This window comes from Drosophila hydei, unplaced genomic scaffold, assembly GCF_003285905.1.
Source record: "Drosophila hydei strain 15085-1641.00,03,60 unplaced genomic scaffold, DhydRS2 tig00008124-arrow-arrow-pilon, whole genome shotgun sequence".
NCBI lineage: Eukaryota > Metazoa > Arthropoda > Insecta > Diptera > Drosophilidae > Drosophila > Drosophila hydei.
In genome coordinates, this window is record NW_022045834.1 from 173,065 (window position 1) to 191,462 (window position 18,398).

The window sequence follows — 18,398 nt, forward strand, 5'->3', positions numbered from 1 at the left end:
AATGAAAGGGGCCAAAAGGGGGCACCCCGAAAAACATTTCATCGAGCATTAAGCGCGAAGCCAGGCGAATGCAAATCATTCGAACATGTGTGCAACAGCTGCAGCCAACGAATGGGCGACCAAGAAAACTGAGCATACAACTCACGAGTTCTTCAAAAACAGTTGTCGCATGGGTGGATCGAGTAGTTGGTGAATGAGAACCGGCAGAGATAACAAAGCAGAATAACCAAACTATAGAACGCAATAAACCAGAATTGCAAACTTTTTTGCATTCTTTTTAGATGGAGCTATAAATTTTTAAACATTTTCTAAAAAAATAATATATATATAATAATACTATTATTTTATTATATATAAGACTTAATCCAAATACACACGATTCAGTCAAAGACTTGCTCTTTATTTATAGATACTACTGCTTATCTAGAGATAGTACTACCTTATTTAAATCAATTGCTTGGTTGCCCCTCGCTAATCCACATGACCAACATCATACGGGCTATGAACTCATTTATCACTTTGTCGTTGCTTCTATCGAACCGCCGCATCTTTGACAACAAACAGATACTTTTGTATCTCTAAGATAGAGAGCGATGCGTGTCGATGTCAACCTTTGGGGTTAGGGGGAGGCAGCTAAATAAGCATCAGATAATTCACTCAGTCAATTTGGCACAATCAGCAAATGAATATGTCTCTCAGTTAGCATACCGTGTGTGTGTGAGAACTTGACCGTGACACGGCGCCCACGATCAAGCCAAATGACACAGGTAAAACCCAAAACAAAGCAAACTACAGTGCCAGGTGGAATGTATCTGCTCATCAAATAGATATTATATAATATCTGCTTTATCATTGCACAAATCGAACAATTGCACTTATGTTCGAATTGACAAGTCACAGTTCAATGTGAATATTTTATGCATTTAGTTGTTGACAACACAGAACTAGATTGTTGATTACTATAGATGAAATACATGAACAGTTGCTCTGATCATCAATCAAAGAAGTACACTCGACGAATTGATATTGAGAATAATACTGAATATTTAATTATAGGCAATTATGATTTTTATAATATGTTAAAATGTTAATATAATATTTTGTAGTTGTGATAGAAATATTTTTGGATTTTATAGAGGAGGATAATATAGAGAAGAAACTAATATTATTCTTTCTAGATCAATTTTAGTGAATGAATATTATTTATTATTAGCCTATTCCTAGCCTCATTTGCTTTATTACATAAATTTTAATATTTACATATTTATAGGTATTACGAGATATATATTGTGGATAACATTTTAATGATAAATTCATTACTTACTATGTTTGGTCCTCTGCTTACATTATATCTCTCAGCACATATGTTCCATCATCAACTTTTTTCTATTAATATTTTTCTCATATTTAAATTTCTATATATTTAGTTTTGTTCTCATCCGATCTTATTTTTCTTGTTCTCTTCAAATATCCTTTATCTAATTTATATCTTTATCTAATTTATATTATCTTAGATTTCTCTCGACTGCACATCTTGCTAGCAAACCCATTTTTGTATCTACATCTCAAGTTTATTTCACAATATTGTTGACGTGGGAATCAAACCCGGATCTTTTTGTTTTGCACTTTAGTAGGCGTATTGCAATATCTTAGCTGGCTCTACGTAGTTTTGAAATAACACCATCTCTCTTGATTCACCCGATTCGTTTCAACAATTTTTCGTTTACAATTCGCTTGTCATCAGCTGTTGACCAAGATGCAGATATATAAATATATATATACATATATATATATACATGTTATGTGTACAATAAATATTTGTGCACTCTGTGGCATGTTTAGCAATGAATTTTAATGTTGTTTCTGTGTCTGCGCGCACTTATCTGCGCACTCTTTCCCACATTTGCTCTGCTGTTATTTTTTGCTGCTGCGTCATTGTTAATAATAATAAACGGGATGATGATGCTGGGGCAAGGTAAAGGTCAAATTGAACTCATCAACAGAGTTATTTTGTGAACACTCGTTAATTGACTTCTGCACCAAAAAGGTCTGAGACACTGATTGAAACTGATTAGTGAAAAGAGACTATCAATTCTTTGGTACAAATGCACTGCAAATTTGTCATTTCAATTGTCAAGTGAATGGAAATGAAATTTGCCTTAATACGAGTGGCTGCTCTGTGTAGTTCTTATAGGAAACCATCAGCACGGGGTACTTTTAGAACTCTCTAATTTATCAACTTGGCTTTTGCTACACTCAAGGGATATGCCAAAGGATACAATAACAACATTGTGCATGCCTTGCGGTTGTTCAGGTTTAACAGGCGCACCCACAAATGAGCGTGCAAGTACTTAAAAAACTAAAGGCATGATAGACTGGGCGATACCCGGTAAGGAGATTGAAGTATTGCAAAAGAGTCTAAAATCAGTTTGCTTTTCTATTGCATTGCAATCAATATTTAAATATTTGTTAATATATAGTATATAGAAAGTTTGCTTTTTATCTAGAATTCTGTTTAGTTGTAAGTCAACAAAAAATTTAAATATTCTAATATTCTTCTGAAGCTCTCAATGTTTCCATTAATACTATTATTTAATTTTCATTTCTTTTTTTTACTAATATTTCTTATAACTCTTGAAATGAAAAATATCTCGGAAAATAAAAAAAAAATAAACCTAGATATATTTTAACCAAACAACCATTTTCACAAATGTTAATAACATTATAACTAATTCTTAAGACTTTATATGCCCAACAATTGTTTTATGACTTTACAGGGTATTTTCAACATAAAGTTGCGGTCAATCAAGTCAGTCAGTCGGTCATTTAGTTCATATGGTCACTTTTCTCGGCAAGTTTCCCTGTCGGTTGACCAAACCAAGTTCTCCCTAAGCTTTTTCACTTTACGGACTTTGTAATTCCGTAAAGGTTTATTTTGGGTGCGGTCACATGTGCGTGGTGAAGCCAACCAACCCGAAGCGTGCAAAAAATAAACGCTGCAAGAGATTTTTGGGGTGCAATTTATATATATATTATGTTGGGGTGTGTACACTCGACGCCCAATCTCCTCGTTTTTTTTTTGCCCGTGGCAATAACTGGGTTAATGGGTTTCGGTTATGATTGGTCTGGCAATGTTTATCCAACTGATTGGGGTATATTCAGCTAATGGATATAATGGACGTAATTGACTCGCTACAGATTTGTTTGTGGCCCATTGCAAATATTGTCAGGTTAAAGCAAGGACTTAAAGTTTTTACGACTGATTGAAGGGAGAGAGACGCATGAGAGCTTAAAGGATATTCACCCTTGATACTTATCTCTTTTAAATAAAATAATAAGAGCATAAGGTATTCACAATATTATTTGGTAATTTTTCTGACGTTGGATTAAATGACAAATTGCAACATAAATCATCATGGCTTTAAACAGTCAAAACAGTATTAAGCGCAATTCAAATGATGGACACATTAATGAGAATATTCGTATACATATCGGATGATTAAATAAAACTATAATTAGCCAGAAGTCGAATAATAAAGTAAATATAAAAAATAATAACATTAACCGAAAACTAACCATTTTTCGATTTATTTTGATATTTTAATTAAACTATATATATTATCTACAACAAAGTAATATTCTTAAGTTTTCAAAAATGGATTCTAAATGGTTTTGTTAAATATAATAGCCAAAAGATGGCATGGCTGACTGCATTAAGTATATATATTCGATCGTTCCCTTCACATTTATTAAAAATAATCGATATCGATCAGTTCAGTTATTTCAACACATTTTATATGTTTACCCGTACCTATTCCCATTGAAAGTGTAAAATGATTATATTTCTTTGGTAATTTATAATTGGCAAAAACATGTTCGATTGCGGAAATACACTGAAAGAAAAACCACCTATTATCGTTTTCTTTTGGTTTGCGTAAAATCTTTTTATTTAATTCTAATCTATTTTCAATCAGCTCGTATTTTTACGTGCTTTTTTATTGTTTTCTTTTTAGATGAACTTTGCTTTAATTGTTTCTTAAGATTAGTTGCCAAAGCGAAAAGGCACGCAGCTCAATTGAAACAAAAAAAAGACAAAACAACAACATGGTCTCTTGGTTCTCAGAATTGATCTGAGAGCTATATATAAAATTAGTCAGCAGTCGAAAAAATGTCGCAAATGGCAAACCCACAAAAGATATCAACGTAGGCGTCTAGCAGATGTTGTTGGCGCATGTTCGTCTTTTTGTTCTATTTGTTATTATAATTATTTTGTTTTTTTTTTTTTTTTTGTTGTTTATTTGTGCTGATTACACTATCTCGCAAAGTGAAGTGAGTATTTTGGTTTTGTGCAATGTGCGTCTGGCCGAGAGAAACTGTTAAGCTGTTGAACTTTTTCCCGTTGGTAATGTACTCTCTGTGCCTAATGGTAATGTTACCTAGGCTCGTGATGCGTCTGCGTTTCTGCTTATTTATAATTAAGTTAACTCGGGTAACCCCCAATTCAAATGAAACTCAATTTTTATTTCAATTTTAGACAATTTAACAATGTTCGACTTGTTACTTAATCGGTCTGATCATCATTTGCACAAATTTAAGGTTATCCATTGTCCATGTCCGCCATTGCAAATTTGTCCAGTAATATGAATTTAGATAGCTGCGAATTAAACATAAATGCAATTACATTTAGTTAATTTAAAAAACTTTAATTTAGTTACCTGAAACCACAGCCATTAAACCACCAACCACCTTGAGACAATTTTGCACAATTTTCTGCTCGCCAATCACCACTATCACGTGTTGTGAATTTCATATTAATATTTGGAGACAGTGAATCGCCAGCATTTCCAGAGAAGCCTCCCAATGATTTTAGTTTGAAGAGCTCATCTTCTCCTCCAATTAGGAAGTGACTGTATCGCGCATATCCTACTTCATTGTTAAACCTCTTCATATAAATGAACAACTCGTGTTTTTGGGACTTCGTCATTAAGTGGAGCTTATCGAGACCGACAAAAAACTCTCCGTTCAATTTGCCAAAGCCCAAACGATAATCTCTCATTCCGCGATTAAAATTCTCAGATCCATCTTTACGACGCTGAATTACTGTCCAACCAGAATCAATCAGGGTCGCATCACAAGGCACGGTAAACGGATTCGATCCAGGAACTTGTATTTCGTATATACCTGTCTCTTTACCTATGCAGCTAGAGGGTAAACATTTCCTGATTTCTTTTTCCTTTTCAGTTAATTTGTTCTGTTCCGTAATTTTCCCTAGCTTATCTACTACTTGAGATTTCAGATTAGATATTTCAGAATCTTTATTCTTTAACTCCATCTTCAATTGATTTTCATTGTTTTTATGTGTCTCAATTTTCATTTCCTTTTCGGTTAATCTATTTTCCAGTTCCTTAATTTTATCTGTCTTTTCTACTTCTTGAGATTTCAGATTCAATATTTCAGAATCTTTATTCTTTAACTCTATCTTCAATCGATTTTGATTGTTTTTAGCTGTCTCGATTTCCATTTCCTTTTCAGTTAATCTGTTTTCCAGTTCCCTAATTTTATCTGCCTTTGCTACTTCTTGAGATTTCAGATTCAATATTTCAGAATCTTTATTCTTTAACTCCATCTTCAACTGACTTTCATTGTTTTTATCTGTCTCGATTACCTTTTCCTTTTTAGTTAATCTATTCTCCAGTTCCATAATTTTATCTGTCTTTACTACTTCTTGAGATTTCAGATGCAATATTTCAGAATCTTTATTCTTTAATTCTATCTTCAATTGATTTTCATTATTTTTATCTGTCTCGATTTCCTTTTCCTGACTTTCGTTGTTATTATTGAGAATTATTAAATCTTTAATCTGGACAACAAGAGCCTTGTTGGATGCCAACAAATCGTCTTTGGTCAAGTAATATTTCTCATGCGAATTACATGACTGAAGCTGATTCTCTTGCAACTTGATAGTCGCTTCGAGATTCAATATTTGGTTGTTTAATGCCGTGAACTGATCTTCCTTAGATCTGACCGTCGAAGCATATTGTAAAAGGGGCTTTACGATTCCATAGCAATATCTGCTGCATTGCTCATCCAATTTCTTGGAGGCAACGCATTGCTGAAATATATAGATACACGATTCACGATTAGCGATCACAAACACAAACAGTTCACGTTCATTAGGTTAACATACCGAATTGTCTATTCTCTCACTTATTATCCCTGGCAGGGTTATAAAGAGAGTTAGCATTAGCTTTCGAAATATATACATTTAGAATGCCAAAATTGATGGATTAAACCGCACACAATTGAAACAAATTTAAAACTGCCAGCTGCATTATGAAAGCTCAGCATCTCAGATTGCAATGTGCTATCAAACTCAGGTTAATATTAATGTTTATATGGGTCGCTAAAGCCGGACCTGACCTTCTTCTGTTATCAGTTGTCTAATGTATGCCGTGGACTTTGTTACTGACAACAACAATACAAATTAATTAGTATTCATCTTTGAAATTTTGTTGTCTTACCTAATGACTTGCAATTTGGAACACTCGTAATTCACAAGCTACTGTTGATTTCTTTTATTGATTTACCAAAGATTATATAAATGTCTCTCGGGGGCGTGGCAAATTCTAAATACCAAACTTTTGCAACTAGAGCTGCATAAACTTACAGGTAAGTTAGAGCAGACTCTCTCTAGAGATTTACCAAAACTGATTCAACTGTTTTTGAACTATAAACGAGTGTTATGCAGTCAGTAGCACCCGACTTCAAGATTCTTACTTGTTTATTTTGATTGCCGGAAAACTTGAAGACGGCATCAATTATGACGCTGATGATAATGCGTCATCAATTTGCAAAAGTCGACAATAATAACTAAAGAAAGCACGCGAAATAAAGCCAAGACCAAATAGAGCGCACCATGAGGTAATCCTGGCACGTCTCTCTTTCTCTCTCTGTCTCTGTCTCTGTCTTGTCTCTATGTATGGTGTCTTGCGTGTTGGCCCTTTTAATTACTAAAGTGCTGCAGCTTAATTTATGCGATAAATTTTACTCACCTTATTGCGTTTTGATTGACGACTGTTCTAGCGTTACGATTAGGCGCCTAGAAAACGTCTTTCTAATGACAAGCAAAATTGATGACAATTATAATTGGATGGACGAGCGTAGGGATGAATGACCTAAAGATGCTCTGTAAATATCATGAAATAAGATTGCTATATAATATGAACTCAAAACATGATGTGATGATGTGATGAAATTATAATATGATTTGGTTTTGTGGGATTCTGCGATCTGTGGGATGACTGTACCAAGTATTTCTGATATTTTTGATGCTAACAAAAATAAATTATTATATTACTCATATGCTTGAGTAATGATAACAATAATGCCACTTATGGCAGCAATGATAATGACAATGATAATATGATAATGATAATGATGATATTGATATTTATAATGATGACAATGCCAATGGCCATGACAATGATACTGGCAATGACAATGATAATGTGATAATGTTAATGATAATGATAATAATTATGATAATGATAATGATGATCATGATGATGATGATAATGATAATGATAATGATGTTATTTATTATGATATTGATATTTATAATGATGACAATGACAATGACAATGACAATGGCAATGACAGTAACAATGATAATAATGATGATAATGACAATGACAATGACCATGACAATGACAATAACAATGATAATGATGATGATAATGATGATATTAATATTGATATTGACAATGACAATGGGAATAACGATGACAATAGTAATAAAAATAAAATGGACAATAACAATGATATAGACATTCCATAAAGACTGAAAATATATGATAACTTTCACGACGTAGTCCTTCTATGTGCTTTTATTGAGCTTATTCCTTAGTATTCCTGTGTTCAGGTTCCGTTCTTTTCCTTCGGGAAACATTTTCGGCTCAGTCACACACTTTTTTCCAAGCATCTTTGATGTTGCACATTTGATTTATTATTTTCTATACTTTGGCTTCTTCGATCCATCTTCCACAATAGCAAAGAATTACAATTTTAATATTAGCAATAATAGAAATATTGGTAATTTTAATAAAAAAAAAACGCTTATAATAAACAATAGACAACGAAGTGTAATGAAATAGACAAAATGTCTATTAAAACATATTTTTGCCTGCAAAGGGAATACGCTCAAAAGTATTGTGTTCATACAACTCTCTCCAAACAGTCTATCATTTATTTCATATTCAAATAGGTTTCCAATTAGTTTTGATAAACAAATATGTATTTTTAACTTACTTGTAAATTGCCATTTTGTATGGCCTTCAAAAGGGACAACGTCGACAATCGATTCGAATCGAATGCTTTTGACTGACACACAACAAAAACAATATGAGTACGTAGCTACAGATTTTTCTGTTCATTTCTCACACGACTTTTCTTACTGCTGTTTTCTATCTATTGAAGTTACATACACAATTCACCCAATTAGGTTGTAAGTTGCACAGAAAAAAAATACAAAAAATACGTTGATTTTCAAATTATTTTTCCTTTGGCTATTGTTGCAGGTGGACGCGAGGTACGACTTCAAGACCGAAGCCATGCACCAACTCTAAACATGGCTGTCAAGTAGCACAACACAACAACAATTGAGAGGAAAGCCAAACTAGAAATAGTAAAACCTAATATTTATAAACACACAGAAAAGTCAGAAAACAAGACAGTAGAACAGTAGCAAAGCCAACTATAACAAATTACGCGCTGAGGACGTTTTTGAAGAGGAAGTTTACGGAATAAAGTTATACAGTTAAAAAAGCGTATTTGAGGCGGTGCTTGGCGACCGCCTGAAAGCAGATTCGGTATTATAATTTTTTGTGACTAGGTGGCAACGCCGCAACACAACGGCTTGTAGGCAAGGCAATTGATGACACTACTTGGGCCTAGCGCCCCTGGCATGGCCTTTATGATGAAAAAGAAAAAGTACAAGTTCAATGTGGAGGTCCAGCTGCAAGATCTGGTCGAGGTGGCTCTGGTCAATGAGGTGCTCTTTGCCAAGATACGACTACTGGACGGTGGTTCCTTTCAGGAGTACAGCAGTCGGTGAGTTATCCTTGTAAAATATATGCATATCCGTATTGGTAATAAGGCACAGATAACTATCGTAGCCGTAACTGATTCAGGTCAATAGATATATAGTTAATGAAATGCCAAACTATCGATAGATTCGCACCTATAATCGATTGCAACTGAAATATAATTGAAATAGAATTTCAAAATAATGATTTATTTAGAAACTTCACTTAACGAAGCTGGGAATCGATAGCTAATAAAGCATGAAATATATTTTAATATATACATAAATATAAAATATATATTTAATATATATACAATTGTCTTCAAAAAATAAACTTATTTGTAGACAGAAGACTCAATTCATGCATCGATATTTATCAATCATTTATAATACATTTATTCTACAGTAACTTTGTAGTTCATATAATGGAAAAATATGAAAATGAAGGAGAATTATTAAAATAATTTCTTGATTTAGTAAAGTAATTAATTGATAAGAAATATCGAAATTAAACCTATATACATATGTCATAATAATAATAATTTATCTAACCAGCGAGGAGGTGCGCAATCATCGCGTTGAGTGGAATCGCAGCTTTGAGTTTCCCTGCAAGATGAGCGCGAATGCCTCGACTGGCGTCCTAGATCCCTGCCATTTGCGCATCTCCATACGCAAAGAGATGAAGGGCGGTCGCAGCTACTACAAGCTGGGCTTTATCGATCTAAATCTGGCGGAATTCGCTGGCGCCGGTCTCACATCACGTCGTTTTCTGCTCGAGGGATACGATGCGCGCCATCGCCTGGACAACTCAATGCTGAGAGTTAGCATTAAAATGCATATGCTAAGCGGTGATATACTCTTCAAGGCGTAAGTGAATTGATTTCATAAAAATATATGCGCTAATTGACTCTGCCTACATTTGATAGGCCCACGCCCAGCTTGAAGAACAAGCCCAGCAAGCCATCTGCAGATGATCTGGTCAATGATGTGGCATGTAGTGGTGGTCTACAGACGCCAACGGCAACAGCTCTGTCCAGTATTGGCAGCGGCAGTGGCGGCACATCCATACCACTGGGTGGCAGTGGCGCCACCTTGGGCGGCATGGCTAGCACAATGACTGCGGCAGGCACACGACCCGTCTCCACCGTCAAGGATGAGGGTGAGTGCAATCTAAACATATTTTCGAAACTTCAGCTCAATGCATGTGAACCGAACCTTAATAATATTTCAGTAGTAGATCTCGACACACAGATCATGATAGCGGCAATTGTCACCGACTCCGGCCTGTCCGAGTCCTCGGAGTCAGCTGTTACGCTGACCACCGACAATCTGCAACAACATGTGATCGCCTCAGCCAGTGCCACGACACCTGTGACAGTTAGCCAAACGCTGCCTGGCTTGGGTATCATTGGTAGCAATAATTATGGCACCACAGGCGCTAATGTGGGCGCTGTCAATACGGCGGCGCTGATGGAAATGGGACACTCCAGAAATTCCAGTAATACTAGTCAAGTAAGTCAACAATCCCTCAGCACTTATCCAAATTAGTCCCGAATCTCTTGAGAAATCGTTTGCTAATGTATTTCTCCTTTTCACTCAGATGTCAAAAGGTTCGGGTTATAGTAGTTTTTCGCACAGTCAACATTCGAGGCAAAGCTCCGAGGGTGACTCAGGGCATGCTAGGTAAGTTATAAACCTCAAACAAAGAAAAAACCATTCCCCTCATGCCATTTAATTATTACGTATAGCTTGAACTATGTATAAAGCTTTGAATTTGAATTTGATTTGTTTGCCCACAATTCGCGCCGACTATTTAATTTATATATACATATACCAAATACCTAAAATATATAACTATTATAACTGTTATGCTCCTCTCTATATATCATATGCGCTATATATGCTAAAGCTCTAAAATATACCAAACTCTCTGCGTATCTTAACAAGAGACGTACCTAAATGATACACACACACTCACACACACACACGATATACACATATACTATTCGCCCTAAATGTCTACTAAAAGGAACAGTATTATTAGACAACACTGTTTAACACACACACACACACATAAAATATACACATACATATTTCAATTTCTTTTTTATTTTCTTAACTTCTTGAGTTTGAATATTTTACTTAGCTAAGTTAGAGTTATATACGTATGACTGCGCCAAATTCCTAAATAAATACTATATATTTAGTATTATTTAAATACTAGCGCAGCTATACATATTTTAGGCAAATAATAATTATTTTGGTATTTTTTTAAATTTAACTAAATTAGTTTACAAACATAGTTTTAAATAGTTACATATGTATTATAGCGAGAGCTGCGCAACAATATTTCATTGTTAAGTTTAAGGTCAAATGCACACACACACACACACAAACTCCAATATCCTTGCCCAAGCACACAGACAAACTGTCGCCCTTTGATGACTTTTAGAATTGAAGAGACAAATGTATAAAAAAAATATGTATTTAAATTCAGTTTGGAGTGTGTTCGTTTGGTTATGCTCGCGTGCAGCGCTTACAGATGAATTGTTTACACAAAAAAAAAAAATAACTCTGCACAGCTGGTGATTTCATCAGTTGACGTCATGTTGGGACTCTTCAAAGGTCACGTGTTTGCATCTGGCATTTGCACGGATTTCGGGCTTTTTTGCTGCACTTTCAACTACACAAACTAGGAAACTAAACAGAAAACTAAATAGTTGGAAATTTGTATTGAGAAAAAGTAGCTCGTAGACAGCCAAGTTGATAAAGTGTTGGCGAAAATTAAAAGCGAAGTATTTTATAATACAGAAGAGAAAAGTTAGCAAGAGCAAGTTCAGTTTAGTTGATGCAGATCATATTAACTATATATTGCTTAAATAGTAATATGATATAGCGATTCTCGTGCTTAGAAAAATCTTGAGCTCTTTAGAAACTGTTAAGCAGTTGTCCTGACCTTACCTTTGCAAAATGAATTGACTTTCATGTATAAGCCCACTCTCAGCAGACATTTGTTACATTTCATTTGCTAGGCCCTAGATTTTGATGTGTATTTTTATAAAATCGTACGTCAAATCCAACTGATTGAAAGCAGATGTCACAACATTTTTATAATATCTTTCTTCATATGCCTCCGATTTTGCTATAAATATTAAACTATAATAATATAATATTTTGTAAAGAATTATATATTTTTACTATATCAAAATATAGTCCGCTTTATGCAAATCGTTAAAGCTTGTACTATACCTGAGTCAAACCAGATCTATAAGCAACATACTAAGCAACGTCAGGAATACTAATTCGTCTACTGTGGCTTGTCGGGAACACCCAACTTACTCTTCACTCACCACTCATTTATAAGAAAGTACATGAAATGGAATTGGTTTCTTATTTGTTTTCATTTTCAAAATTGAATTCATTGTTAGTTTAACTTTATATATAAGTCATATGTAGTTTATATAATAATTAAGAATGGAATTTGTGGGCTTTTTCTAATCCGGTTTTTATGGTAGCTTTTACGTTCAATTCACCCCTTTTAAATTTAGTAATTTTTATTGTTTTTTTTTTTTTTTTGCTTTTGGCTAATTTTGTTTAACACATTTTTCGTTTTCTTCTTCTTTTATAACCAACATATGTACTGTATATAATTTGAATATAAAAACGGGTAAATGGCCAACTAACCAACTGTAAAACTATATAAAAACATTAACATTCATCTTTAAAAAAAAACCTGAAAAAATTGTATTTCTACGTACGTCGCAAAACAAAAACAAAAAAAAAACATACTTCAGTCGTTTTAGAAAATCCGTTTCTCTACTTAATAGACTCAATCAGAGAGCTATAAATGCCATGAAATTGAATATACCAGCGATGCGACACAAAGCGGAGCAACCACAGCCCCAGGGACTGGGCCTGGGCCTAGGCCTGGGCCTGGGTCTGGTGCAGGAGCATCAAGCGGGGCCACAGAGCAAGCCGGCAACTGTTGGCCTCAGCACCACCATCGAATATGAGAGCGAAGAGCTGCTCTATCAGACACCGAATGCCACCCTGAATCCCGGCGATCAGCAGCAGCATCAGTTGTCCGGCTATGAGGATTTTCTTACGCCCATGGCGGAGATGCCGCTGCCATTGCTGCTGCAGGCGACACAGTATTATGATAGCGCCGAGACGACAAGTGAATCGGATGAATATGCCCCAGAGGATTCGGGCGATAACGATTCGGGCTTGGAGGAGAACTATCATACGCCGCGCGTGGCCAAAATCAAGTCCATGGAGAATCTGTCCATACTTGAAATGGAATTTCACAAGGCCTCCATGGAGCTAGATCGCAATTCACCACGGCGTCTCAAGCAGCTGGCCGAGCATGCACAAATACCCAAAATGAAATCGCTAAATAATCTGTGCTTCGACGACTACTCCGAGGAGGCGGTGCGCAAGGAATTTCAACGCATACGCGATCAATCACTGGAGGAGCGTTTGCGTGTCCAGCAGCACAATCATCATCAGCATCAGCATCATCTCTATATACATAGCTATAATCTGCGCAAGAACTCGACCACATCGAATAGCTCGTCGGGCAAACTGTATGTGAAGCATCAGACGCATCATCAGCATCAGCCGAAGGTGGGCAATGCCAAGTTCATTGGCCAGGATGGCGGGCAAGACAGCCCAGCATCGCCATCGCATTATCCCATACAGAAAATGCGCTCGATGGGCACCATACCCGACGTGGTTAGCGAACGCATCGAAGCGGATCCATTTCTGACGCCCACCAGCGAACGTCGACCCAGCTTCAATCGGCTCATACAATCGGCGGATAAGCCAGCGCTGGGCAACAGCTATGTGAATCGTTTGCTAACCTACGATGTGGTCGATTCCCCAGCTGACAGTTTCGCAAATGCCGTCTCCTTTATGTCGCGCACGCCGTTTGAACGCGCCTATCGTCGCACCATGCTCCAGGGTACATCTTCAACGCCGCTGACCACACAGGAGCCCATCCATCATTTGGTTCGACCACATTCCACAAATGCTGCCTACGAGCTCATGAGGTGCGTCGCGTTTTATCCCTTACTAAGCATTTAATTAGTTCAACAGCGAATCGTTATTCGTTAAGCTTTAATCGTTCCGCCTGACACTATGTATTAAATTAGCTCAACAGCAGATCAATACTCGTTACTCGTTAAGCTTTACTCGTTACTCGTTGAGCTCTACTCATTACTCCCTAAGCTTTACTCGTTAACGTTCAGGTCTTAGACTGATGTTCAGTTATCCTAAATCAATTTCAAACTAGTTCCATAGCGAATCGTTAGTCGTTAATCGTTAAGCTTTACTCGTTATCATACAGACAAATCATTTCTCGTTACTCTTCAAGCTTTACCGTTCTTTTTTTTTTTTTGATTTGAGATTTAGACTGCTGAAGAGCTGATCTACAAGAAATCTTAGCCAGCTCAGCAGCGAATCGTAACTCGTTACTCGTTCAAATTTACTCGTTTACTTCAGCTCGTTAACAGTTAGACTGAATTTTTTCAGTTTATCAACAAAGCCTGAATTAAACTTCAACTCGACCTGTTAGGCTGCTGGAAAACTGATATACAAAAACAATCAAACTAAGTATATATAATTAGCTCGGCGACGAGTCGTCACTCGTTGCCTGTTAAGCTTTACTCGTTACTATACAGCTTGACATGCGTTACTCGTTACTCGTTGGGCCTGACTCGTTAACGTTAAATTGGTGATCTGGTTCCCGCCTTTACTCTCATGATTTAATGCACTTTCTCTTGTTCTGTTGATATTTTGTTATTGTTCTTGTTTTTGTCTATATTCTGGTTCCGTTTTTTGTTGCGTTCTTTTTTGTTGTCGTTCATGTTCCTTTATTCTTAGTACTAATCATGACCCTAAAATGGGTTACTACAAAGTAAAGCTTAAGTCTTAGTTGTAAGCTAATCTTATCTTATATAACATGTAATTATTATTCCTTTATCCCATGGTTTTCATCACTGGGATTGGTCAAATTTTGTACAGTCAACAGTAGCTACTGATGGTTCTACAGTTACTAAGCACTTACTTTAATTGGGGCTTACTAATTAAGTTTTAATTTTAGCCTTAAGTGAGTTTCGAGTACAATTAATTTCTTTTTTATAATTGAAATGAGAATTTTCTAAAAGTTTGCACTGTGATGCCTTCAATTTTATTTTGCCCTCGCTAATCAAACAACATTAATTCAGTTTGTATTTGCCCCACCGCCGCCCCCTAGTGACTACCTCTTTACTTATAACTTGTCCTTTGCGGGGTCAACAGTGATTGAAACTGGGGCAAGGATATGTCCCCCTGTCTGTCAACTTTCGTGTCGGCCATCTAAACTCTCGCCTCTCACCTTGGCCTCCATTTGGCTGGGCCAAGACAGCAAGCTTTTTGCTAACTGATTTTACAAAAGCTTCAAAGCATTCATTGACATTTATTATTGGTGTTGAGAGTGCCATAAATTCATTAAACAGCAGCCGACACTTCAGTTGGGAGATGGGAGAGGATATGACTGAAAGTGAAGACAGCGAAGTCAATTCTGACAAAGGTCAGGGTTAACTTTGCAATTGTAGAGACATTTCATAGCTGTTACACTGCCAATTTGTATTAAAATTAAATACAAATATAAATAAAACTCTGGTAATTTTGTTGTTGACATAAGTCCTTAACATCGAATCGGCTTTGTGTATGTACAAAAAGATAAGAGTCTAGAAAGAGTTCTGAAATTTCATATATTTTATTTCAAATTATATTATATTTTATTAACTGAATTATATTGAAAATATTATATATTTATATATATAAATAATCAACGTTAATATAAAAATATATAAAACTTAATAGTATAAAATATTATAATAATATGTCATAATAAAATTTAAAAATAACATTGGAATTATATTGCTAGTCTCCAAATTTAAAAACATATTCGCTCTTTAGTAATATAATATAATATATTTTAAAGTTTTAACTGAATTATATATTGAACATGCAGAACATTTAAGAATCTATATACATTTATTAAATATGCATATATATGTATATATTTATGCTATCAACTAAATTTGGAAAAAAATATTCTCAACAAATCTTTTGGTGAAAACCGACTAATTTTCAAATACCTTTTCCCGCACTCAATTTTCTCTTAAATCACAACTGAAGCAAGAAACAACTTAGGAAATAATTCTCTAAACCAAATGCTTAACTAAATCAAATCAGATGCGAATATATCAATTTAAAAAATATATAAACAAGTATTAATAGGAATCAGGAATATTTTTTAACTATTTGAAATTTGTGTTGTTCTATCTATAATTTTATTAAAATATTATTTTGAACATACTGAGAGACACACACACACCTACCTACACACACACAATAAAATAACACAGTTAAAGAAAAGCTTATCAAATATAAAAATATCCAATTATCTTTAATAAGTTCATATCCTAACATAAATACTAAATTCAAATGCTTCTTGAGTTAAGCGCCTTGAGCCATATTTTATGAATACAATATATAATATATATTTAAATATATTTATGAATATATATTAAGTATTTTCTACAATTACTCATAAATTTTATGGTGCATATTTTGCAAATGTTTTTTTTCTTATGTCTTCCCATATATAAATTTATTTATATATATATGAAAACATACCGCTTTGATCTGTAACTGTGTCTATAAATTAATCCAAAAACAAAAAACGAAACGAAATGAAACGAAACACGCTACCAGCAGAAGCTTCAGCGGCGTGCCACGTCGTCTGTTCGACAGCGGCGGCAACAATTGCAACAGCAGCAGCAACAACAGCAGCAGCGGCAATCGACAGCAGACAACGGTGGCTGCAGCTGGAGGTGGAGCATCGGGCGGATCTTTTGGCTATGCGCAGGGCAGCAGCTGTTCGCCCTGTGGCACTCTAGCCAGCATCCATTCCAATCACTCGGCCTCCTCGTCGAACGGCAGCAACAGCAGCAGCAGCGGTGCCCTCATCACCTTTCAGTGCAATCCGGATACTGTGGATGGACCGTCACAGCAGACGCTGATCGGCTCACCTAATGGACATGGAAATAGTCCTAGGATTGGCAATGTCATGTCGGGAGATGCACTCAGCTCGCTGGCAGCCAGTCCCACAGATGCGTGCAGCATACGTTCCAATCCATCGGCTGCATCGCTGCTGCTCTCCACATCGGCTGCGGCAGCGGAAGCATCTGCTTTAACCTCGGCCACCATGATGTCTGTCTCGGGCGCCACGCTCTCGCCGCTGGCCACCACACAGATCATACGTCGGCCCAGCATCACAATGATGTGGGTTTTCCATTTATCCTCACAGCGAACTGTAAAACTTAGTTGCCTGCCTCTATTTCGTTGTATCAACATGTTAGATCCTTAAGTTATGCTACTTTCCTGTTGTGCTCGTAACTCTTTGTGCTCTAATTTTGTCTATAAACAATTATTTAAATAATTTATTAGAGCTGGAAAACAGTTGACAGATACTTTCTATATGTGGGCAGCTCATTTCATCTGTCCGTAAAACATAAATGTTTTATTTATATAAGAATGCAGCTTTAAAATTTTAATTTGCGAACAATTTTCCACTAAAATTATGATTTATTACAATTTTAATTTATAAATTTCAAAATATTCGATTTTTTTCGAGAGAATTTTTTTTTATATTCTTACGTTTTCAATGCAAAAGATTTTTGATACGAAAATCATATCTGAATTAAAAATATTAATTTATTTCTTTTAATATTTTTATCAAATTTTAAATTGCTTAGAAAGCAAAAATATATTATATAAATGTTATTATATATTTATTTATAAATTATTTTTTAAAAAAGCCCAAATGTATAAAATATTCAATATATATATATATATATATATATATATATATATATATATATATATATATATATAAATTGAACGCCATATACATTTATATATTTTATGTTTGGTTTTTTTTTTAGACCAGAAACCAATTAATTAAATATAAAATAATATAATATTTATATTTTATAGAAAACAATTTTTTTATATATTTTTTTTATATATTTGATTGTTTGTTTTATGTTTGAATTTAAAATAAATCCAAACTCTATTAAATAATAAACATAAATTGAAAGATAAGCTAGGTAAAGCCAGGCAGAAATTGAAGCATTGTATATTAAAGTTTATTTAATTTCCAGTTCTAATATAAATGGGCTAATTGTATTTATTAACAAATACAATTTCTTTTAAAATTTATGTTATATATATATATTACTTTTTGTTTAATTCAACAATTGTG

General features: G+C 35.0%; 1 protein-coding gene across 16 annotated transcripts in view; it reads left to right on the top strand.

Moving 5' to 3' along the window:
* The window catches only part of LOC111594280 (protein FAM102B), a 58,220-nt gene that overhangs the window by 38,869 nt on the left and 953 nt on the right, over positions 1-18,398 (top strand). For 6 of the 16 annotated variants that reach the window (XM_030225176.1, XM_030225178.1, XM_030225177.1 and 3 more), the window contains 6 exons: positions 8,577-9,108; positions 9,638-9,949; positions 10,009-10,241; positions 10,314-10,594; positions 10,683-10,765; positions 12,877-14,133. In XM_030225176.1, the coding sequence (XP_030081036.1) occupies positions 8,933-9,108; positions 9,638-9,949; positions 10,009-10,241; positions 10,314-10,594; positions 10,683-10,765; positions 12,877-14,133 (2,342 nt within the window). In that variant the 5' untranslated portion in view covers positions 8,577-8,932. The other 10 variants (XM_023307512.2, XM_023307522.2, XM_023307513.2 and 7 more) reach the window with 10 other exon arrangements.